At 37.4% G+C, this 27,365-nt stretch overlaps 1 protein-coding gene across 6 annotated transcripts in view; it reads right to left on the bottom strand.

The window, feature by feature from the left end:
- Nucleotides 1-27,365, bottom strand: part of WDR64 (WD repeat domain 64) — a 174,253-nt gene that overhangs the window by 130,663 nt on the left and 16,225 nt on the right. For 4 of the 6 annotated variants that reach the window (XM_020982060.2, XM_078156256.1, XM_078156257.1 and 1 more), the window contains exons 3-6: nt 21,117-21,219; nt 12,419-12,522; nt 9,581-9,610; nt 3,020-3,130 (exon numbers count right to left, since the gene is read on the bottom strand). In XM_020982060.2, the coding sequence (XP_020837719.1) occupies nt 3,020-3,130; nt 9,581-9,610; nt 12,419-12,522; nt 21,117-21,219 (348 nt within the window). The remainder of the gene's footprint in view (nt 1-3,019; nt 3,131-9,580; nt 9,611-12,418; nt 12,523-21,116; nt 21,220-27,365) is intronic. The other 2 variants (XM_078156259.1, XM_078156260.1) reach the window with 2 other exon arrangements.

Here is a 27,365-nt window from a genome sequence, read left to right as displayed (position 1 = left end):
AGAGTGAAGTCTCAGTACTAGAGTTCTAATCAGAGAGTTCAGGAATGCAGGCTGGATGTTGAAGTCATTCCAGCAGGAATAACCTAGGAAGGAAGGGTCCTGGGATTCTGAGGCTTTGAATTTGAATCTGGTGAGACTAAAGCTATGTAAGAACTGAGTTAACCTGTGAGCCTAATATACCCCTTCCCCAGAGACTGAGGGGAGGAGTTGGATTGTGCCCCCAGGCATTGGTGGAAATATTTGTATGTCTGTTCTTGTTATATGTTTGAAGTAAATGCCTCTCTGCAAAAGCCAGTCTGATGTTAAATGTTTCAATGGAAGTGGGGTGCTATGCATTGAGTCCCTAAAACGGGGAAACATGATACATAGAGAGCCAATAGTAGAGATGAGAGATTTTTCAACACTCATTAGGGCCCCAGAGAGCACTGGGGGAGGGTGAGTGGTAAAAGGTAATATACTTGGCCCTCAGTGAGTGGGGCCAGAGTCAACCCATGATACACTGTGCTCTCAGAGTGAAAGCTAAGGAAGGTCCTAATGTTCTGGAAAGGTTTCCTTTGCAGGCCCAAAACTAAAGGCTTTATGGTTGTCCACAAACCAGCCTCACAGAGCTCCAAGAAGCTTCTTACCAGTTTAGCCATAGGGTCATCATTTTCAGGCACAGCTGGTCTCAAAGAGCATTACTGAGGGGGTTCAATCAAAATCGGGAGAGGTAGTATCCAAAGTGATGAAATCATAGCAACTTGGTGCATCGGACAAATTAATGATTTTGACCAGAATTCAGTCTTCTCTCAGACTAAATGATGACTGTCTTTTCTGCTTTCCCTTAAACTTCCAACTTTCCAATCTCATGCTTAGATAGTGCTCTGTTGAGGTTAGTGCACACAGCACATTCAGGTGAGGAGCTTGATCCCAGCAGGCTCTGTGTGCTGTCTTTCGTTTTTCTTCATTAGTGTCTGAATGCTTTTAAAATTCTGTTGTTCAGACTCCTGTCTCAGGCTCATTTGGTAGCCTATCTGAAACATTACTTTAAAGAAGTGATCGATGAACTTTGATTTGATAAAAATAGGTACATTTAAACAGCCTCCTTTAAAAGGTATATCTCATTCTGGAGGTAAATGAGAACCTATTAATCACTATAAACAGAAACAGATGTGTGTGTGTCTTTTAACTTTAGCCATATAGTACCAACAATGTAAACTCCATGAAAGCAATAACTGAAATCTTTTCTTTGGAGCCCCAGCACCTAGTACAATGCCTAGTATATCAAAAATAATACAAAAACAATAACAACAACAATAGCTAACATTTATACAGCACTGGCACTATACTTTACAATTATTGTCTCATTTGATCCTCACAACTACCTTGGGCAGTAGGTACTATTATTATCCTCATTTTACAGATGAGGAAACTGAGGCAAAGAAGAGTTGACTGACTTGCCTAGGGTCACACAGCAAGTAAGTATCTGAGGTGGGTTTGGGTCTTCCTGATTCCAGGCCCTTCCTGATTCCAGGCCCAAAGCTTTTTCCATTGTGCCACTAATAAATGCTTATCAATTCATTGTATTTCATCTGAATTTTGCTGCCTCCTTTGTTGGCTTTTACTTGTATATTTGTGGTCATTACATGTAATTTTTACTTCCCTCTGGATCATTTCATATAAATCTTCCTATTGTTTTGCTAAATTCTTCATGTTGGTCATTCCTTATAGCGAATTTCCATCACATTGATATTAGTGTACTTTTTTTTCAGCCGTTCTCCATTCACTGGGCACATGGGTTCCAATTTTTTTTGTAGTCATCAAGAATGCTATTAGGACCATTGTTAGGTATACTGAAACATTGCTATAATTAGCATTCTCTTGGACTAGGTAAAGGAATGTCTAGGGGAAATGTGAAAGGAAGACAGGCATCACCACCATCATTGACACAAGACTGAGGGTAAACTAGGAAATAAAAATCAATGATTTGTTCATTGTGTAATTTCACAAGAAAAGTATTTGAATGTTAAAGCTAGGGAAACCTGGCTTGTTAGGTGGCCATAATTTGGACAGACACAAGGATATGCCTGTTCACAATGTTCAGGGAGAAGCAAGCTTATCCTTTAAAATGTCAATACTGGTTACGAGTTATGTTGTGAAATCTTGACCTAGATAGAATAAGCAGTTTTCCCATGTTTTTTCTGCACATAGGAGAGGTCCACTGGAAGGCTAACCAATACTTTATTGGATCTTTAATCTAGAGTTTGAAGAGATCTCAGAGGCCATCAACTCCAAACCCCTTATTTTACAGATGAGGAAACTGAGATGAAAGAGATTAAGTGAACTTGTCCAAGGTGACAAGGTCAAAAATGTTAGAGTTAAATGGTACTTAAATCCTATCCATCCTGCAAGAATGTCAACTCAAGCCCTACCTCTCCCACAGTCTTCCTTCATGATTCAAGCCCACTGCTGTAATTACCAAGATAATCTGTGCTACACAATTAACACAGCACTACCCACTGCCTTGTTCTTTTCTTTTACATGTATTGGTTTCTTCTTTAGATTGTTAGTTCTGACAGGGACACTTAGATTATAAGCTCTCAGCTCTCCGGAGAAAGGGGCCATTTCTCATGCTCCTCCAGTACCCCACTATAGCACCCATCAGCACCCTGTTAGGTACATAGTAGACAGGCAATAATGACAGAATAAATGATGACCTTACAATGCTTGAAGGAGTTGAAGTGTTTCTTCCCTACCCACTGCATTTGGTACTAAAGTTAGGCAGCTGATTTTTAATGGCATTCTTACCCAAGAAAATGCTGTATAATTTAAAAATAATTTAAAAAATAAAATGTAAAAAATACACACAGTCAGAAAGAACATTCAGGCATTAGAGAAAGGGACAGAAAGGACTGATGTCTCCATCTCTCTTTCTTCTTCCAAAATGTCTTAAACATAGCTGAGTAGAAAGTTTGTACACAGCTACCAAGATTACTAACCAAAATGGGCTCATGCTCTTGAACCTTTCTTGGTATCATACCTGGCTACTGCCTTGTGCTTTATAATCCCAGATGATGATGGTTCTTTCTGTGACAGCAACAATTCGTTTTAGCTGAGGGAGGTAATCACATCCTGTGATCCAAGAAGTGTCCTAGAAGAGAAGCAAGGTGCTTTTCAACTCAACAACCTCATCTTACACACCATGTCTTAAAAATTATAGAGCTTTTGTTTATGTGGATTATATAGTAATAATAATAACAACAGTATTTATATAGCACTTACTATAATTATCTCATTTAATCCTCACGACAACTCTGGAAGTAAGTGCTATTATTATCCTAATTTTACATATTAGGAAACTGAGGCAAATAGAGATTAAGTGACTTGTCCTGGATTACACAGCTAGTAAGAGTCTAAGTCTGGATTTGAACTCAGGTCTTCCTGACTCCAGCACCAGCACTCTATCCATTGTGCCAACTAGCTGCCTTGTCTTGATTAAATCAGATACTTTAGAATATTTGAGAAAAGAAAGGAAGTACTAGGGGTGGAGGAGTCAGAGAACATTTCACAAGGGAGGTAAAGCCTGAGTTCAGCATTGGAGGAGGATAAAGATTCTGAAAGGCACAAACAAGGTGGAGTGGCATTCCAGAGATGGGCGACCACACTTGCAAGTACACAGAAGTATGAGATAGAAGGTTAAGTTTGGGGGACAACTATTAGCTTAGGTTGGCTGGAGCACACAGTGTACAGAAGGAAATAACGTGAAAAGGGCTGGAATGGTAGAATAGTAGTAATTATGTCATTGTTGTTCAGCCGTTTCAATGGTGTCTGACTCTTTGTGACCCTATTTGGAGTTTTCTTGGCAAAGATACTAGAGTGGTTCACCATTTCCTCCTCCAGCTCGCTTTATAGATGAGGAAACTGAAGCAAACAGAGTTAGATGACTTGCTCAGGGTCACACAGGTAGTAAAGTGTCTGAGGCTGGATTTGAACTCAGATCTTCCTGATTCTAGGCCCACTGCACCACCTAGCTGCAGTATTAGATTGTGTAGGGCCTCAAATACCAGGCAGAGAGTTTATATTTTATCATAGAAGAATAGGGAGCCACTGAAGGCTTTTGAGGAGAGTAGTTACAGGGTTATATCTGTGCCTTAGGAAGATAAGTTTGGCAGCCATATACAGGATGAACCAAAGAAATCAGAGAGAAGGAAGGAGATCAAAAAGGATTCGATTACAAAAGTCTAGGTAAGTAGCAATGAGAACCTGTAGTGGATGGTTGTCCGTGTGAGTTGAGGAAACGGGGTGGATACATGAACTATAGTGGAGATAAAATCAAAGACTTGGCAACCATTTGAATATGGAGGGAAGGGGGGGCAGGTCTGCATTGCAAGTCTATTCCCACATCACATTTTTTTCTCCTTATCAATGAATTGATTCCAACCTCTGTGGAGCCACTGCTTTGTTCTACCTTATCTTCCTTTTCTCTGTCCCCTTCCCCTTTTGATCTCTAACAAATATCCCTTAGTCTTCCCCTTCCTAAATCACCTAGGCTCCAAAAGCAAATAAAAATTATGTCAGGGTTTGTCTTCAGTCATTGTTCACCTCCCATTTCTCCATTCTTTCCCTCCCCTTACTACCACTCTTCCCTCCCCTCTGCCAACAACCCCACACTCTTAGATCACATTCCTTTCTGTGTGGAAGAATGAGATTCTGAAAGGTCACTGGCATCTCAGTGAAAGTGAATTTAATGTATATTTTTAAAAGAGAATCCTAAAAAAAAGGAGCATTGTCCGAAGGAAAAAGCAATGCATTGATGAAGAATATGAAGATCAAGGTTCAAGTCTCAGTCTTGCCATTAACAATCTATATGACCTTGGGTACTTTTAGACATCTCATACTTAATATGTCCAAAGCAGAATTCATTATCTTCCCCCTGAACCCTTCCGTCTTCCATACTTTCCATTACTGTCAAGGGCATTACCATCCTCTCAGTCATCTATGCTCTCAACTTCAGTGTTATGTTTGCTACTTCCTCACACTCATCCCACACAGCCAATTTGTTGCCAGGTCTTGGTGCTACCTTCACAACATCTCTCCCATATGTCTTCTCTCCATTCACATTACTGTTACCCTGGTGCATGCCATATTACCTCATGACCTAGACCAAGGGTGGGGAACCTGCAGCCTTGAGGCCACATGTGGTCCTCTAGGTCCTCAAGTGCAGCCCTTTGGATTCAGTCAAAGGGCCGCACTTGAGGACCTAGAGGGCCACATGTGACCTTGAGGCTGCAAGTTCTCCACCCCTGACCTAGACTATTATAATAATCTCCTTCTTGATCTTCCCATTTCAGATTTCTCCTTACTCCCATCTATTCTCCACTCAACTTTCAAAGTGATCTTCCCAGAGCACAGGTCAGACTATGTTACCCCTCCTACTCAACCAACTGCAGTGGCTTCCTATTTCCTCCAGTATCAAATGTGAAATCCTCTGTTTGACATTTACATCACAACCAGGCCCTTTCCTCCTTTCCAGTCTTCTTACACTTTATTCCCTCCTACATAGTCTATAATTCAGGAACACTGGCCTTCTTGCTGTCCCTTCAAACACAACACTCCATATCTCCTGGCTCCATGACTTTTCACTAGCTGTCCCCCATTCCCCTCTCCTCAAATGCTTCTTGACTGACTGCCAGAGAGAGAGAGAGGTGGTGAGGCTAGATGATTTCTGAAGTCTCTTCCAGCTTTACTAATCTATTAAAGTCAGTTTCAGACAATAATACCTGGGTGCCATGAATACACTGGAATCTTCCTTTTGCTGCTCAGATCACATAGGTGCTGCCCAGTTGCAAGGTCAGCTAAATTTCTAGCTAGCAAAATATTTATATTTAAACACAGAAAATTCCCTGCCATTTTGGCACTGCATTACCAGAACTCTCTATTAACTGCTCTTCTCCATGCAGGACATTCCAGCACTGTCTGCCTGCCTTTGCCTGGGCTCCTCCTCAGGCACACGATGCTCTGCCTCATCACTCAGAGAAGCCATAGCTTCCTTCCAAATACTACTTGGTTGCCACTTCCTACAAGAGACCTTGCCTCATCTCCCCAGTTGCCCAAGTTCTCATCACTCCCTGAAAATTGCTTTGTGTTTACTATTTATGTGCTCTATATCTACTACCTAGGAATAATTGAATATGGAATGTAATGGCAAAACAGAATCATATCCCAGCTCTTCCTCCTCCTCTTCTTCTTCCACCTCCACCTCCTGCTTCTCTTCCTCCTCCTCTTCTTTCTCTTCTTCCTCTTCCTCTATATCTATGCTGAATTTTCTCAAGTCTACCCATCCTGCCCCAGCCTCTGTGCTGGTCTCTAATCTCACATCTCCAACTACTTGTCAGACTTCTCAAACTGGATATCCAATAAACATCTTAAATTAAATCCAAACCAGAAGTCATTATCTTTCCCCCTAAACACTTCCTCCTTTCCAACCCCTCCTAACTTCCCTATTATTGTAGAGCGCAACACCATCCTCCCAGGCTCTTGGACTTCACTATCTTTTACCCCCATATCCAATCTGTTGTCAAAGCTTATCGATTTCACCTTTGCAATATCTCCCAAATATACCCCCTGCTCTCCTCTAATACGGCCGCCATTCTGGTGCAGACTCTTATCACTGTACATCTGGCTATTTCAATAGCCTGCTGCTGAGTCTGCCTGTCTCAGTTCTCTCACCAATCCAATCCCTCCACCATTCAGCCACCAGTGATTTTCCTAAAGAAAAGACTGACCATATCACCCCCAATCCCACGTCTACTTAATAAACTACAGTGGCTCCTCATTACCTCCAGGATCAAATACAAAATGCTGTTTGCCATTCAAAGCCCTTCATAACCTGACCCTCCCTCCTACCTCTCCAGTCTTCTCACACCTAACTCCCTGCCACGTACTCTTTGATCGAGTGACACTGACCTTCTGGCTGTTTCATGAACAAGACACTCTATGTCTCTGGGCATTTTCTCTGAGTGTCTCCATGCCTGGGTTGTTCTCCCTTCTCAACTCTACTTACTGACCTCCCTACAGTCCCAACTAAATCTCATCTTTTCTAGAAAGTCTCTTTCAAGCCTTCTTAATTCTACTGCCTTCCTTCTGTCATTCCTATTTATTCCGTATAGTGCTTGCTTTGTATATATTTGTTTGCATGTTGTCTCCCCCATTAGATTGTAAGCTCCTTGAGAGCAGGAATTGGCTTTTGCCTCTTTTTGTATCCCCAGCACTTAGCACAGTGCCTGGCACAAAGTAGATGCTTAATAAAGGTTTATTAATTGATTGAATCTTCCTGCTCTTCTTCCTCTTTTTTTCCTTCTCCTCTTCAGATGCATTCAATGTAGTATTGCAAACCCCAGAAAGTTTATTTCATAAAATCTGCCAGTTGCTACAAATGAACAATAACTTGACTCTACATCTGGGCATAATATAACTGCAAAATATATAGTGCTAAGGTGAGTAAATCCATCTACATTCTTTCAACGTAAATTATATTCTTTATTGTAACCTGATTTCATATAACTTCTGTCACCCCTTTGCCCAAGAAGATTCAGTGGCTTTCTATTGCCTCTACAAACACATTATTTTTAACCTCATAGTGGATAAAGCACAAAACTTGAAGAACATCTCAGTTTGAGTCTTGCTTCAGACACTTATTAGCTGTGTAACTCTGGCCAAGCCACTTTAACCTCTCTGTGCCTCAGTTTCCTCATCTGTAAAGTCTGTAACATCACCTACCTTACAGGGTTATTGTGAGGATCAAATGAGTTAACATATATTAAAGCACTCTGCAAACCTTAAAGCACTATCTGATTGCTAGCTATCATTATTTAAAGCCCTTCACAATTTGGCTCTAACCTATCTTTTCAAGCTAATCTCATCTTACTTTCATTTATGCACTCTACATTCTAGCCAAGCTGGTTTCCTAGGTGTTATTTGGGCAGAAGATCACTTCCCATCCCCTGCCTTTGCCCGGACTGCTCCTCTCTCCTTAGAATGCTCCCCTTCATCACCTCATAGTCTCAAGTGTCATCTCCTACAGGAGACCTTTCCTGGTTTCCTCCCTATTACCTCCGTATCACCTCAAAATAACTTCTGTATTTTCTCTACATATCTTTTATATATACTTATTGATATGCATGTTAGTTCCCCCCAGTGAAATGTAAGTTCCTTTCAGGGACTGTTTCATTTTTGTCTTTATATGCTCAACCCCTGGTACGTGGTAGGTACTCAGCCAGTGCTTATTAAACTGACCTTGGTGATTGCTCTTTAAAAAAATCATGTATATTAACATCAAAGTAATTCCTCACTTCATCAAAACTCCTCATTTTAGAAATGAAGAAAATAACCCAGTCATTTTTGTATGAGGAAACTGAGGCCCAGAGAGTTTAGGTGATTCAGCACAGAGACTGGCATGTATTAGGGTCAGAATAGTCATGTAAAATGTTAGTTAATTGACTGGTTTATTCTATGTCATAGAACTAGTTAGTGGCAGAGTCAGGAGTAAAATAACAACATATGTGAGTGTAGCATTTTATGATTTACAAAGTACTTTTTTCAGAGCAACTGTTTTGAAGTGAATATTTCCAGAATTACAATCTCTGTTTTAATGTTAGGGAAATGAGGTTCAGAGAAGTTAAAAATATACCAGTGTGGTCACATAGCTAGTGAACACATCAGAGGCCACATTCAAACTCAGAACTCCTGACTCCAAGCCCAACACTGTTTCTGATAAACCTCAAATGCAGACTTTCTGGAGCTAAGTCCAATATTGGCTCCACTATCTTTTCTCACCTCTTGTACCTTCTTGCATTGCTATGTCTCTAACACCTAATAACAGAGTGTGAAATGAAGTGATTTCTCCTGTCCTGCCCTATTTGGAGCTATGGAAGAATTATAATAGCCAACATGTGTCTATGGTTTTACAACATCATCCCCTACCTACTTCACTACGGAGGGAGAGAACCAGGCCAACAATCCTTGTTCTCAAATTTAAAATCCAAGAGGCTTTCAAACATTTTTTCACCTTATTTAAAGTAGTTCTTCCCCTGCTGTCCCCAATTATAAGCAAAGACACCATATTTATTACCGAGTAAGTCTACCTATTTTTTCTGGATAACTAGGAATGGAATATGTTGGGGTTTTCCCCAATTCTGACCTTCTGTGATGACTGGCTTACTACAAATCATGGTAGATATGTTTAATTAAGTAGTCAGCATCCTTTCTCAATGGACTTTGATTTACTTAGATTTGCTCTGTATTTAACATTCCCCCCCCCAAAAAAAAAAAAGATGTAGGCTTAGCCCTTTGGGCTGGTACTCAAGATTTAAGATCTCTTTCCATTTCCTGGTCAACTCATTTCATAATAGTCCAGTAGAAATGCACAATAAGTAGTCAAGGAGACCTTACTTTGAAGCTGGGCTTTGACATTGCCCAGATAAAACAGCAAAATGGAAAGGCTTTTCTATTTCTAGGCCAGTTCACGTGCTTTCAATTTATTACTAAGAAACTATCTTCCAACTTCCCTCTCAGTTAATTAAAAAAGAAATGAAATACTTACTGTAACATTGATGTTTGCCTGAGCCCTCATCTGCAAGAAAAAAAGCAAAGCAAAGCAAGAAGGAAGCATATTAGACATTGCAATTAAGAAGAAGAGTGCTAACACAGAGTGAGCACACTCTAGAATAGAGCCATTTTTATGTTGATGCTTCATGTCATCCTCCTTCCACTTTAGGGACCTCTCTCCTCTCTAGCCTATCCCTTCATCCTCCTGAGAAGCTAGCAGAATGGCAAAGTCCAAGTCCTCTTTGGATAAGCCAGGCACTTAAGAGGCTTATCTTGAAGCATGTTGATGACACCTCTGCTCCTACTTTCTTATTCTTTCCCATTGATTTTGCACTGTTTTTAACCAAGTAATTTATTTCCCTAGCAGTACAACATCACTTTAATTTTTTTTCTATTTAAATTATATGTCATTTGGCTCCCTATGATGAAAAGTTTAGAGTGAAATGATATTAACAAGTTTTGTTGAAAGTCCTCTAAACAATAAAATAATAATAATAATAATAATAAGTAATATTTATATAATGTTTAAGGTTTGCAGAGATCTTTGAGTGTGTTATCACATTTGATCCTCACAGCCCTGTGACATAGGCACTGTTATTATACTAATTTTACAGAGGAGGAAACTGAGGCTCAGTGAGTTTAAGTGACTTGCCAGGGGTCACACAACCAGTAAATGTCTGAGGAAGGTAACAAGCATTTATTAAGAGTCTATTATGATCTCCCAAAAAAATGAAGAGGGAAAAAATGCATGTCTGCACTCTGAGTCCATCAATGGGGAAGGAGGGAATTTGGAACCGAAAATAAAATAGAATTGAATAATTGTTTTAAGTCATTATGAGCCCATCACTGTGCTAAGTGTTGGAGATTCAAAGAAAGGCAAAAAATAGTCCCTATTCTTAAGGAGCTAATAGTCTAATTAATGGACAGGGCTTGTTATAAGGAGGGAAAGGGGAGGAAATAAGTTTATATCATGCCTACTGTGTGCCAGGCACTGTGCGAAGGGCTTGACCAATATTATCTCATTTGATCCTCATAACATATTCCTGTGGGGTGCTGTTCTCATTCCCATTTCACAGTTGAGGAAATTGAGGCAGAGGGTAGGTGACTTGCCCAAGGTAACACAACTAGTAAATGACTAAACCTGTTTCTTTTTAGAGATAGGAAAATTAAAGTTTTGAAAGGAAAATAGAGAAAAGAGAAGGAGCACCACATACTTAATTTTCAGTTCTGTGTCTCTGCTCCCCTCAACCCACTTATTTTTAATGGAAGTTACATGCAGTAGATCTTTTAATAAAAGTTTTATAATCATTAGGACTAGCTAACATGTAAAAAAAAGTGAACCTCTGATGCAAGTTATATTTTAGCATTTTCATTTTATATTCTTTAGTCTTTCAAGAACATCAAAAATTCATATATTGTATTTACTCTTCCATAAAGAGCATGAATTATGTATCAGACTATTATAAAGTATTCCAATGTGATCACTCATTTTGTCTTTTGATAAATTACTCTGATCAAGTCTCAAAAAAAATCCCTCCTGCTCATTATATTATCATATAAAGCTAGTTGACACAGTTGATAAAGTGCTAGACCTAGAGTCAGGAAGATCTGAGTTCAAATTCAGCCTCAGACAATTACTAGCTGTGTGATCCTGAGCAGGTTAGCTAATTTCTATCTGCTATAGTTTTCTCAACTGGAAAATGAGGGTAATGATAATAGCACCCATCTCCCATGTTTGTTGTGAAGACCAAATGTAAAGAATTTTAGCACAGTACCTGACACATACTATATGTTTAATGAATACTTGTTTCTTTTTTTCTTTTTTTTAAGGCATTCAGGATTTTAAATAACTTTTTTTATTTGTTTTAATGCTGAGTAATCATACCTGTAAATTTAATTGATGAATTAAATTACATTTACATATTAGAAATAATACATCTGATTGTAAATACTAAATACTGTATATATGTGTATTATATATATACATATATATACATACCCACACATATATGTATAAATGGATCTGACAGGATAAAAACACATATCACATACATACATTTTTCCCTAATTAGAAAACATTAAATTTCACTTTGAGCACTAATAAATCATAAACTTTTTTTAAATGAAGATTAAAAGCCTCTCATTTCAGATTATATTTTATTCTCTACTAGCTTTGATTTCTGGGAAAGAAGAAAAATCAACCCATTGGTCAGAAAAAAAAACCAAATCATAGGGAATATGATGGAAAAGGCCTTGTTATGGAAAGAAACAAAAGATACCAACTCATTTCAGTTTTCAGATCTCTCACAAAGCCCTTTCTACAGCTGCCAGTGAACTGGAAAACTGGGATGCCTTAGTCATATTAATACTAAATTGTCATCTTTGCAGATTCATAATGTTATTATATAGAAATTATCAGCATGCCTCCTATTAAAATCTCCCAGGGATACTTTGAGTTGGAGATGAAAGCTTTTAAGGCTAGGAAGTTAAAAGAAGCTTGAAGTCACCCTGAGCTACCAGATTACCTATTTCTCAGGGTACCCTCAAAACCATTTTCCTTACGAATATTTTAAAATGTTTTCATCTAAGCACTAATCCAGGTTTATCCTATGATTGTATCAGTACTATGCTGTGCAACAGAGGATTCTGGGACAGTGCCAGGTTTGGTGTTCTCAATATCCCAAAAAAATGGATCAGGAAGTCTGTATTCTCCTCAGGGATTTGTCTGTATTTTCACTTGGGGTGATAATTTCAAACTGTGGTTTGCAATCCTGACTGTGCCTGATGCATTACTGAAAAAAAAAAGTGATAAAAAGACAACTGTTTAAATTACCTGACTGTTGAAGACTGTTATTGATCCTTTCTGAGTTGCTATTATCAGGAAATCCAGTTGAGGAATCTTGACAAGACACTTAACCACATCACGTTTCCAGCCACCTGTCAATGGCATAATTTTCCAGCTCTCAGACTCCAAAATCCATTTGTTAGGTTTAAAAACAAACAAAACACTACTCTTAAAAAAAAAGTCTCAGGGCACAATTAAGCCAGAAAAAAAGTCAGTCAAACAATAGTAGCTGCTGCCAAGCCCCTATTTGTCTGTGGGATATCAATCTGATGACACAGAGCTAGGGAATGACATGCTACATAGGACCCCCAAATAGAGAACCCTGGTCCTAAAAAGGGCTCATATTTTCTGTTACAATCTATGGAGTGGTTTATTTTGGTTTGTTTTTGTGAAGCATTATCTCTTCCACTGAGATTATCTCTGCTTAGGAATCCCAGCTTTCTCTAAGTCATAGTAGCTTACTAGATATAAAGTTAATGTCATTTGAGGCTCTCCAGTATTAAAGAACGAAACTACCTTAATTCTCTGAAGTTTCATTTTATTGTAGTTTGTTTCAAATAATTTTGAAAACATGCAAAATATGTATAGTCAAAGCTCTTCACTCACATCTATGTGGTAAAAATAGCACATGAGATAATTGAGCCAGGTGGTTATGGTTCCTGTATCTCTGTACATTGAGAACGGTCAGACAGAACAGATGATGAACCTTGAATATGTCAGGGTAATTCTTAAAACTACTGCCAGGTCATCCTTTGCTCCTACAAATTTCATGGTTTGCGTACTGGGCTGCTATACCCTTTCATCAAGGCAAGATGCTTGCTCCAAGAATAAAGAGATGAAAATAACAATACCCTCAAAATTGTGAACCCTTCTGTAATGCTAGCCAATAAGTCAATATTTCAATTCTTGATCCACAGCAATGTCACATCAATCTAGGATATCCCTGGTGTGGATAATGGAATCATTACTAGGAATGTTTGAACTGTCTGCTAAAGGGAAGATAATTATCATTAGCCAAATCTGACTTATTAGGCAACTTGAATGATGAAAATGTGCTAATTAACATCACAGTTCCCTTCAATCTCCTGGTTGGGGAGTCTTCCTGACTTTCCTTGGGCCTTCGTTTTAGGGAAATTGGTGAGAGCAAAATACTCTCTTTAGAGGCTGTTGTCCAATAAAGCATCCTTCACATACATTATAAAAAGTTGTAAGACTCCTTACATATATAATAATGGAATTAACTTTGTTTGACAACATTGATTATTAATATCAAGCAAAGCATGAAACAGAGAGATGTCTGATCATCAAAAACATTTGCCACTCTCACGACACCATAGTGGATAAAAGCTGGGTTTCACTTTCCTCTCTGATACGTAATAACTGTGTGACCTTGGGCAAGTCACTTATTTTCTTTAAGCTTTGCTGGTCTTTAATAGTCCCAACCTTATATAGGTTGCTATGAGACTCAAATGAGATAATACATGCGAAGTACATTGCAAAACTTAAAGCACTATTTAAATGTCTGTCATTGTTAGGTTGTTGTTTCTCAAATAGAGTCAAAATTAGAGTGGGATTCCCTATAGATAGTGATGGCTTTTTGTTTGCAAATGACATGGTGCTGACTGCTTCAAGCCCCAACATTACAAGAGTTTGGTCTGACTAACCATGTAGGAAAAAACCAAGTGATGAAAGAATACCTTGTGTTTAGACCAAGTGGTTTAAAACTCAAATAGAAATTGTGGCCACTAAACCATAAGAATCTCTGCAAACCACATATTGAATTAGAAAATCACATTATTGTCTGTTTTATTGTATTTTTATTTGTTTTGTCAAATATTTTCCAATTACAGTTTTAATCTGGTTTGGGCCACATTCAGGAGGTTTTGTGAGTAATTTGCTGCCTGTGGGCTGCAAGTGTGATGTCTCTGGTCTAGACTTCAATAGGCAATAGTATCAGGAAGAACTGGTCTCTCTATATAGAAGTCATAGAGAGATGCAGATGGGCGGTCAACTGGGACCAGAATTAAATAGAAAGATGGGAGTGAGGCTCAGTAACAGGGATTTTTCTAAGTTCTTCAAAAATTTTATTAGTAGGTGCCACTTACATAGTACTTTAAAATTTTCATGTGTTATATAATTTTATTCTCAACACTGAGGGAAGTGCTTGTTGTTCAGTTATTTCAGTTGTGTCTGACTCAGTGACCCCACTTGGGGGTTTTCTTGGTGAAGACATAGAATGACTTACCATTTCCTTTTCCAGCTCATTTTACAGAAGGGGAAACGGAGGCAAACAGGATTAAGTGGCTTGTCCAGGATTACACAGATAGTAAGTGTCTGAGACTGGATTTGAACTCAGATTTTCCTCTCTCTAGAGCTAGTGCTCTATCTACTGCACCACCTAACTGTCTACAGGTATTCTAATCCTCATTTTACAGTGGCCCCAAGAGGTTAAATTATTTACCCATGTTCACACCATTCAAAGCAATTCAGCAAGATTTTATTAGACATTACTGTGTAAAGTCATAATGCTTACATGCTGGGGATACAAAGACATAAAAGGGAAAATGCCCCTGTCCTCAAAGAGCTTAGATAGGACTGGGATTCTCAAAAAGAGGTTTCTTATATTTACACAGTTAATAGACATCAGAAGTAGGGATCAAAACCAGGTTTCTATTGACTCCAAACACAGCAGCTTTTCTTAGGCACAAATCTTTAGTTCCTTTAGCTGGTATGAGGCTGTTGGGTGGATAGAGTGCTATACTTAGAGTCAGGAAGACCTGAATTCAAATCCTGTCTCACATACTTATTAGCTGTATGAATTTGAACAAGTCACTTAACCTTTGCCTCCCTTTCTTCACGTGTAAAATGGGGACAATAATAGCACTGACCTGCAGGATTGTCATGAGGATGAATGGAGATAACATTTGTAAAGAACTTTGTAGACCTTAAAGTACTATATAGATACTATTATCATAAAACATGTATTATGGATCTTTTGCCATCATGCTTGCTTGTTTTTTGTTTAACTTTAAATACATTTTTATTTATATCTTTTGTTTTTACATTGCCTAAATTTCCCCATATTCCTTTCCTCTTTTCCCTCTCAGAAAGCCATCTTGCATAAGAAAGAATATTTGGGGGGTGAGGGGACACAATTGGGATTAAGTGACTTTCCCAAGGTCACAGAGCAAGTAAATGTCTGAGGCCATATTTGAATTCAGGTCCTCCTGACTCAGAGGTGCTTTATTCACTGTACCACTTAGCTACCCCAAATAATACTTTTTCAAAGAAAAAAAATAGGAAAAGAAAAAAATTTTCCATGTAAAATGGATCAATAAATTGAAAAACTTGGAAAAGATAAGCCACGTTCCAAACTCATGGATTTCCAATCTCTGCAAAGTTGGGGAAGATGTCTTCTGCCATCTCTTATTTGGTGCCATGCTTGTTCTTTGTAATTTTGCAACATTCATTTTGATTGTTTTGTTGTGGTTATTCTGTTTATGTTGTTGTAATCATGGTGTTTGTTGTTTTCTTGGCTCTGTTTATTTCACTCTATATCAGTCAGTACATGCAAGTCTTTCCATGCTTCTCTATAATCATTCTACTTCTTACAGCACAGTAATATTCCATTATATGCATGTGCCATTTTAACTGTTCCACAATCCATGGGTATCTCCTTTGTTTCTAATTCCTTGGCACTATAAAAAGTACTCATTTAACTATTTAGTGTAGAAGTATACTTTTTTTTTTAATCAATGATCTTGGGATATGTGCCTAGTAGTAGGATCTCTGCAACAAAGGATATGGACTCTTAATCATTTCATTTGCATAATCCAAATTACTTTCCAAAGTGGTTGTACTAAATCACATCTCTACCAACAATACTGCATTTCCTTCACTGGTTTCTCTTTTTCAGGAAAAGCTCTAACTGATCAATATATTTTCGAAACGAAAGTGTCCAAAACTTGTCTGATGGCACTCCCGCTGTGGTCTGATTACAGACAAGTATGCTGGGACTATTAAAATCCTCTGCTCTGGTGACGTATTTCTCTTAATACTTCTTAAAATTGAATTGGCTTTTTGGCTGTCATGTCATATTTCTAACTCATATTAAGATTTCAGTTCATAAAATTACAAATTAATATGTTTTCCAAGAACTACTTCTCAGTCATGCGTCTGATCCAATTCCTCAGTGAGCTTTTTTTTTTAACCTAAATGGTAGACTTTGCATTTTATCCCCATGAAATTAATCTTCATAGCTTCAGCCCTGTGTTCCAGCTCATTGAGATTTTTGGGGATAGTGATCTTCTTATCCAGTGTACTAGCTATCCCTTCTAACCTTATGTCATTAGTCAATCTGATAAGCATGCTGCTCCTGCATTCATGCAAATCACTGATGAAAATGCTAACTAGAAGAAAATGAAGTATGGAGACCTGGGGCAAGCCACTAAAGGATGCCATCCAAGTTAACTTTGATCTATTAATCAAAATAATTTATGTCTGCTCAACCAGTCCTGAAACTACTTGAGATACTATACTATCCATCACTGAGGCCAAATATTTCCATCCTGTCCATTAGCATTATCAGGAGAGATTTTGTTAAATATTTTGCTAAAAACAAAAATACTAGGATCAAGACAGTCTCCTGTTCTACTATTCTTTAGTCATTGTTCAGTCATTTTTCAGTCATGTCTGACTGTTTGTGACCTCAGTTAGGGTTTTCTCAGCAAAGATACTGGAATGGTTTGACGTTTCCTTCTCCAGCTCATTTTACAGATGAGGAAACTTAAACAAACAGGGTTAAGTGACTTGCCCAGTCATACAGTTAAAAAGTGTCTGAAGCTACATTTGAATTCATGAAGATGAGTCTCCCTGATTTCAAGCCTGGCACTCTATCCACTGCACCATCTAAAGCAAAATATTATTTTGGATGACTTGTTTGTTAATAGTCTGTGCTAGAATAGTTATGATTTACATTTTAAGTGTTATAAGCAATTCTTTTAGTGATCTCTTCCAGAATTTTACCAAGCATTGACATCAAGCTCAGTGGTGTACCTGGAATCAACCATATTTTTCTACTTTTGAAAATCAGGAGAACATTTGCTTGCTTCTGTCTTGTGGCACTTCTCTGCATGATTCCACAGAGATCACTGTCAGACAGTTCTATAATCTTAACAGGAAGTTCCTGCAATTCTCTTAAATCTAATTTTTCTGGTACATGTAACTTGTTATATTGAATTTTGGCCAACAACATACTCTTCTACCATCTTAATAATTTTTGTTTTGCATTTCTTTGCTAACCATTTTTGCTATGTTCTTAACAGTTTGGAGTTCATTTTTTTAGGAAAAGAAAACATTTGTTATGCTATTTTCAAGCAGGGTTTCTATATCTTCTTTACCATCATTTTGTCCCTAATAAAGTACTTTTTCTTGTCCATAATATTTATGGTCAACCTTTAGTTCATGTTAGGAACTAACTTTTCTGATTTTTTTTCAGCATCTTGCCACTCTTTTTTTATCCCTGGTTATTTGCCCTTGATTCTGTCTCCTATCTATGCCCAGGAAAAAAAAATCTGAATTCATTCATGAATACCCAGTACAACCACATGAGTTCCTCTGGATAGCCCCTTAGCTCTTGCTAGAATCAACTATGATTATCTCACCAAAATTTCATTCTCAAGATATGGTCCCTACCTGTCCTATACCTGAACTCTTTGTAACATGTTCTCTTAAAGTCTAGGTTATGTATCATACCATAGCCAGTGCTTACCTCTTTATACCAGACTCTAAGAGGGCATGGTTACCACTCCCTGAGCTTTAGGTTCTGCTAGTTTGTATATATTTGTTTGCGTATTGTCTCCTCATTAGACTGTGACCTCCTCGAGAGCAGGGACAGTATTGTTTTGGGTTTTGGTTTTTTTGGTGTTTTTTGTTTATTTGTTTTGCCTCTGTTTGTCTCTCTAGTGGTTAGTGCAGTGCCTGGCCTCTGGTAGGTGCTCAATAAATGCTAGATGACTGATTACCTTAACAAACAATTCTGCATTTTATTGGTAAGGATCAAGTCCAGAACAGAAGCTTACCTTGTCACTTCTGTGTTGTTAATAATGAAAATATCAGCAAGAATTTATTAATTGTTCTGCTTTTATCATAAAAAATCTCCAGCATATGTCTGCTCACTTGAAGTCTCCAATCAAAACTATGCTGTGGTTTGGATCAAGAACTCAAATCCATTTTCTCCTGCTGGCCTGTTAGTAATTTACTCCCACTTTTTATGTGCAGTGTTAAACTGCCTCCCTCCCTATACAACTTGTTCCATTTGAATAAGGTATGCCCTTGTATTATGATATTCCAGTCACTGGTCACATTCCACCAGGTCTCAATGATACTTATGAGGTATCCCCATGTTAAAATCTCTAGCTTACTTGGTCACCTCTGCTCTGTTTATTTGCATATAGATACAACTTAGAACAATAAGAATCATTTTAGCCCATATTCCTATTTTTTTTCTTTTGTAAATTACTGAACAGCTCTTCTTGGGTCATAATTGTTGCTCTTTATAGAATATGCTTTATTATATTTGGACATTTTCTTCCCCCATTTTTCAGTTTAAAATCCTCTCAATCATATCAGCTAGTTTTCAGGCAAGTAATTTCCAAACCTCATTAGATGCACTCTATGCATGGTGATCAAGGGTCTTTCTTTCTTGGATCTCAAGCTATAGTCTGCAAAGTTAAATCCCTCTGACACAACTATTCACTTTCCATATTTTACTTTCTCTTTGAAACTCCTTTCGTTTGGTAACCAAGACATTAAGGTCACCAGTATTCACAAACTCTTCATTTCCTCCTTCCATCTTGATAAATATCTAGAGAATCTTTCTAGATTTTTTTGGCAGTATCATTTATTCCCACTTAAATCACCAGAAGTGGATAGTATTCTTGAGGCTTGACGGGTGTTAGAAAGCTCCCTGAATACATGTATTATGTAACCCAATCCAACAGAAGATTATTAATCACCTACTATTTGCAAGGCACTGTGCTAGGTGCTACCAATTCAAAGAAAAGATGTAAAACAGTCCCTGCCTTTAAGGAACTTGCATTTTCCTGTTGGAACTTGGATCTCCAAATATGATGTTGTCTGTTCCACATTTAGTCTTTCCCACATCTAAATGTGCACTGGTGATATTATCAGAACAAATATGCTCAGATGGAAGAAAAAGCTCAGGTATGCATGAAGCACAGTGCCTGGACATAGTAGGAGCATAATAAATGCTAGTTGGGTGACTGACTTCTTCTGAGTTAGTAATATGTGACATCACAGGGCAGCTGGGTGGTATAATGGATAGAGTGCCAGGCCTGAAGTCAGGAAGACTCATTTTCCTTAGTTCAAATCTGGCCTCAGACACTTATTAGCTGTGTGACCCTGGGCAAATCACTTAACCCTCTTTGCCTTAGTTTCCTCATCTGTAAAATAAGCTGGAGAAGGAAATGGCAAACCACTCCAGTATATTTGCCAAGAAAACCTCAAATGGGGCCAGGAAGACATGACTGAAATGGCTAAACATGTGACATCATTCTTACCCATGAATACAGAGTGAATGCCCTGGTACAATGTTCCCAGAGGACCAATATATTGTAGAGAAGCATTGGAATGAGTGAGAGGTTCTGGGGCTAGCTCTGTCAATAAGTAGATGTGTCACACTGGGCATGTCAATAAGCCTTTCTGAGCCTCAATTTTCTTACTATATAATGAAGGTTTGGGATTAGATCATCTAACTCTATGTTCCTATGAGCTAGAATGTCCTTCAAGATTCGATCCATTCAGAAACCTCACCAGTTCAGACTAATTGTGGCTGCATTGTCAGCCTGAATTAAATAATTTTAAAAGTTTAATTATAAAATATTTTGTAAAAAAGCATTGCTTGATTCACCACTGGAGCCCAAGGTAGTGAGATATTACTAAAGTCTTAGTTTGTGATTATTATTAAAGATCTCACATTTTTCTTTAGGAAAACCTGAATATCATGGCCTTCTCTCCTTCATTGGGCAGAATGAGAAGCAATAGGTAAAAATTATAGGGAAGTAGATTTTAGTTCGAAATGAAGAGATGGAATTTGACAGAATTCTCTAAAAGTGGAATATCATCTTCATCATAATTATCATAATAGTTAATATGTATATATTGTTTACTATGTGCCAGGCACTTAGCTAAGCATTTTGCAATTATTACCTCACTCAATCTCAAACAACCTTGGGGGGTAGGTACTATTGTTATCACCATTTTACAGATGGCAAAACTGAGGCAAACAGGAGTTAAATGACCTCCTCATGAAGTTGTGAGTTTGGAGAGAGGCCTTCAAATGAAGGCTAGATGATCATTTGTTAGGTTCTCATGGGGAATACTAAAGTTTCAGGCAGGGTAGGTTGGACTTCATGACTGCTGAGGTCTCTTAATTATGTGATTCTATGATTCTCCTGCAAGTGTTCTTTATGAAGTAATTACATTAAGCCTATCTCTTCAACAATTGAAGTTGATTCTATACATGAGCGTATCCCCTTCTTCCAATATTTAAAATAATTAAATTTAATTAATTAAATTAATCTATAGAAAAAATGTGTAAAACATTCATTTTTGGATATAGACATTAAAGCCCATATTTATTTCTAGGAATGTTAAAAATAACTACCTGCAAGTCCAATTCTTTGTTTTCTGGAAACAAGAAAAACCAAATTTTCTTCATCAAGCTGAGAAGCAAGTGCATCTTCTTCTGACAGAAAATATCCAAATATCTAAAGTAAAAACCACGTCTGTAAATTAACACAATGACTTAGACATGCTCCATTTTCTCAATACTATTTATGATGATGATTGAATTTAAACCCTAACTCACAAAAAAGGGAAGCATCTTATCAATGTTGAAGCATTATGTTCACAAACAATAGATTTGGGCATCTGTTATTATGTGCACCTAACAAGCTGCATTACATTTTGCTTATATTCCACCTATGGGTGATGATTAGTCATTGTTTTTCCTTCTATAGAGACTAACAGACCCACCAATCAATCTCGACCTGATTAACAGACTAATCAAGTATTGCAAGCACCCAATGTTTTTCTTAGCTGGTTCCCCTCACCTCCAGAATCATGACCATCACTGATGAATCTGGGCAATTATGTGGTTAATGTCATGACTCCTGTAGAAAGTAAAATGTCTTTAGTTGTAATGGAGATCAAGGATAACGAAAATTAACTCTGCAATTCTGAATCTATATGACACAAGTATTCTAGAGAATTGAAAATTATATTTTGCCAGTCATTATTAATGTTTTTTTAAAGAGAATATAAACCTCATTATCCAAGCAAAACAGCAAAATAGAGATCTGAAAAGTTTTTTCAGTTTGGGATATACAAAACAATACACAAAACTAAATGAGCATGGGGGCAAGCAAAAAACATCAGTTCAACTAGGATAGAGAGAACAATCTTGCTCAGAATAGGTATTCTCTCTGCAGTCTGTGTAGTTGCCAGTCCTTGGAAGTAAAAGAACTTAATGGAGCTGTCTCCCATATCCATCCATGGTATTGAGGGATCCAGTCCAGTCTGTCTGCTCCTCTCCTCTCACCATCTCTTCGCATGTATCCCCATTCAACTGAACTAAATGCCTTGTGAAGGTACACATGGTACAGCACCCTCTCAGCCACTGAAGAGTCAATCTCCCTCAGCATAAGCAATGGGAAGCACAAGACTGTCTATCACATCCAAGGGGATGGGATACATATTTTCTTTTATTTTTGGTAATTTTTTTTGTATTCTGAACTTAACAAACACCAAATAAAATAGGAATTTCCCATATACAGTAGAACAGAGGAGAAAAAGATTGTACACGAAAACTGTAAATCTTTATTATATACAGGTTGCTTTTCTTATCTAAGTTCAACCTGTAGTTTTCAAAACTGTTCTTGTCTAAGCTTCTTTTGGGGCTTCCTCCTGCTATGTTCTTTATATTTTAAGATTCTTCAATAACTCTGTTTTCTTTATGTAATAAACTTGTTTTTTGCTATCCTATCCCTATTCGTTGCCCTTCAAATCATTCCCCCAATAGAAAAAATGAAAAAAAGAAAAAACTTTTTAAACAAATATGCATAGTCGATCAAAACAAATTCCCACATTAGCAGTGTCCAAAAATGTATATTTATCGTGAGTCCATCACCTCTTTGTCAAGAGGTAGGTAGCGTATTCATTATCAGAACTCAAGAATCAGTTAATCATTTTAATTTATCAGATTTCTCAAGTCTTTTAAAGTAGCTTTTTCTTCATGATGTTATTGCAGAAATTTTTTTCTTGGTTCTATTTACTTCATTTTGCTTCAATTCATACAGGTTTCACTGAAACTATTTCATCATTTTTTATGGCTCAATAGTAGTCCATTACATGACCATATCATACTTTGTTTAGTTATTCCCCAATAGATGCATACCTCTTTGGATTCCAGGTTTTTTCTGTTTCTTTAACTACTATAAAAAGATCCTTTTCAGCTTTCTTTCATCTCTTTTGGATATAGGCCTAGCAATAGTATTTCTGGGTCAAAGAATAGGCACAGTTTAGTAACTTTTGGGACATAGTTACAAATTACTTTCCTGAGTGACTGGACAAATTCATATCTCCACTAACAGTACATTAGTGTGCCTGTTTTTGTTTTTGTTTTTGTTTTTCTGTAGTCCCTCTGTCACTGTCACTATCATTTTCCTTTTTTTTTTTTTGGTATTTAACAATCTGATGGGGTGTGAGATTGGTTTAATTTACATTTATTTAACAGATTTGAAGCATTTTAAAATATATTTACAGATCCTTGGATTTATTTCTTTGAAAACCACCTGTTAATATTCTTTGGTTATTTCTCTACTGGGGAATAGCCCTCGTTCTCATAAATTTTATTCAGTTCTTTATATATATATTGGAAATAAAGCTTTTATCAGAGAAACTTGCTGAAAAGATTTTTTTTCAAAGTTATCTCTTTCCTTTCTAATTTTAAATGCATTGATTTTGTTTGTGCAACCTTTCTAATTTCATGTGATCAAAATTGTCCATTATGTTATTTACGATCCTCTCTGTTCATTGATAGGTTGTGAATTCTTTCCCTATCCATAGATCTTAAAAGCAATTTTTTCCCCATATTCCTATAATTTCTTTATAGTGTTCACCCTTTATGTCATACATCCACATAGAACCAACCTGGCATACGATATAATTGATTATAGGATATGGTCTTAATGTTGTTATAGAATATTTGCTGATATTTTATTTAATGTTTTTGTATTGGGGATATTGGTATATAGCTTCTTTTTCTGCTTTGTCTGCCTGGTTTAAATATCAACCATAGAAAAAGTTTAGAAGGGACCCTTATTTTCCTAATTTTGCAAACAGTTTATGTAATATTGGAAATAATTATTCTTTGAATGATAGAATTCACTTGTGAATCCATGTGGTCTAGGAGTTTTTTCTTTGGGAGTTGATTTACAGCTGATTCAATTTCTTTTTTTGGATATTCAGTTATTTATGTAATCTCTAACCTAGCACACTTTTAAAAATGCATTTTGAAAAATTCTAAGAGGCAGCTAGGTGGTGCAGTGGACAGAGCTCCAGCCTTGGATTCAGGAGGATCTGAGTTCAAATCCAGCCTCAGACATCTGACACTCACTAGCTGTGTGACCCTGGGCAAGTCACTTAACCCCTATTGCCTCACCAAAAAATAAAATTCTAAGGAGGGTACCTAGATTTCACTAGAATACCAAATGGGTCCACGACACAGAAAAGGTTAAGAAACCCTGCCACAAAAGGATAAAAAATCTGTCAACATCATTCAGTAATTTTTCATTTTTATTAGTCACAGACTAACAAAAGACAATGAGTGAGTGCTAAGTGCTTACTAAAATGTATTATACATTTCAGTCAATTCAACAAACATTAAACAAATACACTGTTTTGAAGGTACTTCTATACTCTTGAAATTGCTCAAAGGATAAGTGATTTGCAAGGTTAGGCAATTTTTTTTATTCACATTAGTAGATTTTACTTTTGTCCCCGAAATGTTTCTTTACCACTCAATTTATAGTGATCTTTTAAAATCTGTTATTTATACATTGTTAATAAAATTTTACTGCTGCTTCTTTAAAACAAAACAAAAATAGTTCAATAAAGTCTATCACTCACTATGATAAAATCCCCTACAAAGCTATTTGAGGCCACAGATTATATCTCAGTTCATGTATGTCCCTCTGCTCCCTACCAGCAGTTGGTATAATGTGGTCAACCATAGTTGGCATTCGGCAACTGTTCATTAAGCCTAACTTTTCTGAAATCATTGTCAACTTTTCACAGGGCTTTGATTGAACATGAGCATTGGAAATCATGTTTGGTTTATTCTGAAGGAAAGGAAAGAGAAAGCAATCACTCCACATATCCTTTCTGTTTCCAAGACTGGTCAATTCTACCTTTACAATATCTCACACATCCAATCTTCACTCCACTCATACAGCCACTGTCCTAGTTAAGACCATCATCCCTTCTTGCCTGAACTGCTGCTATATTGTCCTATTTGGCCTTTTCTCAAGGCTTTCCCTTCTCTAATCTGTTTTTCACACAGGTGCCTATATAGTGATATTCCTAAAGCTTAGGTGTGACCATGTCACCCCTCTGCTCAATAAGTTCTAGTAGTAATACGTGATTGGTGAAGTGATCAATTGGTCCAACCATTCTGGAAAGCAAATTGGATTCATGTTCAAATGTCAATTAATGAAGCCACAGGCAACAAACATCTATTAACTTCCTAGAATTGTGTTAGATACTAGAGATACAGAAACAAATGTTAAAAAAAAAAGTCTTTGCCCTTGAAGAACTTAGAGTCTAGCTGGGAGAGACACTGTATATACCTATAGGTATTTGCAAGATATATACAAAATTAACATAAGGTAATGAAGTCTCTTGGTAAGTCAATAAATATTTATTACCTACCTATGTGCCAGATACTGTATTAAACACTAGGAATAAAAAGGTAAAAGATAGTCCTTCCACAATCTATTGGGAGAGACAATATGCAAAAAAAAAAAAACAACCTATATACAAAAAGGACTATATACAGGATAAATTGTAAATAATCATTGGAGGGAAAACACTGGAATTAAGAGGAAAGGCTTCCTACAAAAGGGAGAAATGAACTAGCAGCAAGGTAGATGGAAAGAACAAAAAATGAAATTGAAGCCTACACCTAATTATAATAATAAGGTTAGTTCTGATAAGAGATGAGAAAACACAGCTTCCCTTCTTTGCAGAGGTACAAGGCTATAGGTATGGAATATCATATATACTCTCAGACATAGTCAAAGGGTTGGTTCATTTTGTTGAACTGTTTTTTACCTCTTTTTTTAAAATTCTTTATTATAAGGGAAGGCTTAGGAAGGAGAGGAAACATTTACAAATGAAGGCGATGTAAAGACAAAAGATAAAAGATCTCAAAAAAAATTTTTTTTCAAGTTCTATTAGCTCTCTATTGTCTCTAAGATCAAATACAGTCTCCTATGTTTGCCATTTAACACACTTCCCAACTTGGGTCTAGACTACTTTTCCAAGCTTATACCTTTTCCAAGTATCACTTCCCCTCATGGTCTCTAACATCTATTCAGACTGGCCTTCTTGCTGTTTCTCAAGTATACCAAGTGACCTTTGACAAGTCATTTAACACTTTTGGCCCTAGTTTTCTTACCTATAAAATGAGGGCATTCATTTATATGGCCTTTGAAGTCCCTTCCAGCTCCAAAGTAATGATCCCATGACATTACCTTGTATTTCCTTTGTCTTTCCATATTTATTTAGAGCCATTTGTAGTCATTTAGATGTCTTGTTAGCCATATTTCCTTCCATTTTAATGTCTTCCCAGATGATGTATCTGCTTGTTCTCTAGGTTTTTAACTTAATTTTGTTCCTCTTGAGATCTTAAGCAGTTTCCTTTTTTCTTTATGTTCTCCTATAGCTCATGAGGACCTTAAAGCTGCCTTAGCCTCTGCATGTGCGGGAATTTACTTTTCACTAGTCCCAGTCCAAGGAGCAGGCTCCAAGAAGCTTCTAAGGGAACAGGACTTGTCTCAGTTGAATGCTAATCCCCTTTCCTTAAGGTTTAGTGCAGCCACACCAAATATGCTGGCATCCCAACCTACTTCTAGCTAAGTACTGTTGCCCCTAGGCAGAAAGCACTGCCCTTCCTCCAGACAGAACATTTTTACTGTACTTTCCCCCTCTACAAGTGTGTGGGAAGAGTTAAGGTCTGCTGCTCGTTACCATAGAATGATGGGTTCAGGGAAGGGGCAAGGTATGCTAGCAGATACTGAAGAATTGGCAAGAAAATAGCTATTTGTGTATGCTTGTCAGAATTTGGGGACTGGTACAGAGGGTGAGTGAATGAATTAGGGATTAGTTCAGGGGTGAGGAACCTGAGAGATTTGTTCTGCGAAGTTTTAATTCAGTCAAAGGGCCCACTTGAGGACCTAGAGGGCCACATGTGGCCTCAAGGCCACAGGTTTCCCCACCACCACCCCAGCCCCGCCACATTAGGGTTTTCTGCTGTTAATGTATACGGCTATCTTGTTCAGCTTCTTGTTGTGTTGGTCTACAGAGAGCTATGATTGCTTTTCTTCTAGTATATTGCTATTCTTCTGAAGTTTGGGGGAATTTTTGAGAGTTAGTGGGGACTAGAGAAATTTTCTTGTCTTCTGTTTGTTGGTCACATGACCTGGAAGTCAGCCTGAAATCTTTAATTGGTATTTTTGTTCCTAAGACATATTTATGACAGAAATGGTCAGGCCACATCAACAAGCATTTACTAAGCGCTCACAATGAGCCAAGTATATTCTGATCAATGGCTCTCAACGACCTCCACCCCCAT

Source organism: Phascolarctos cinereus, unplaced genomic scaffold, assembly GCF_003287225.1.
Source record: "Phascolarctos cinereus isolate Bilbo 61053 unplaced genomic scaffold, phaCin_HiC Scaffold_5;HRSCAF=322, whole genome shotgun sequence".
Taxonomy (NCBI): Eukaryota; Metazoa; Chordata; class Mammalia; order Diprotodontia; family Phascolarctidae; genus Phascolarctos; species Phascolarctos cinereus.
This window is presented reverse-complemented; position numbering and strand designations above follow the sequence as displayed.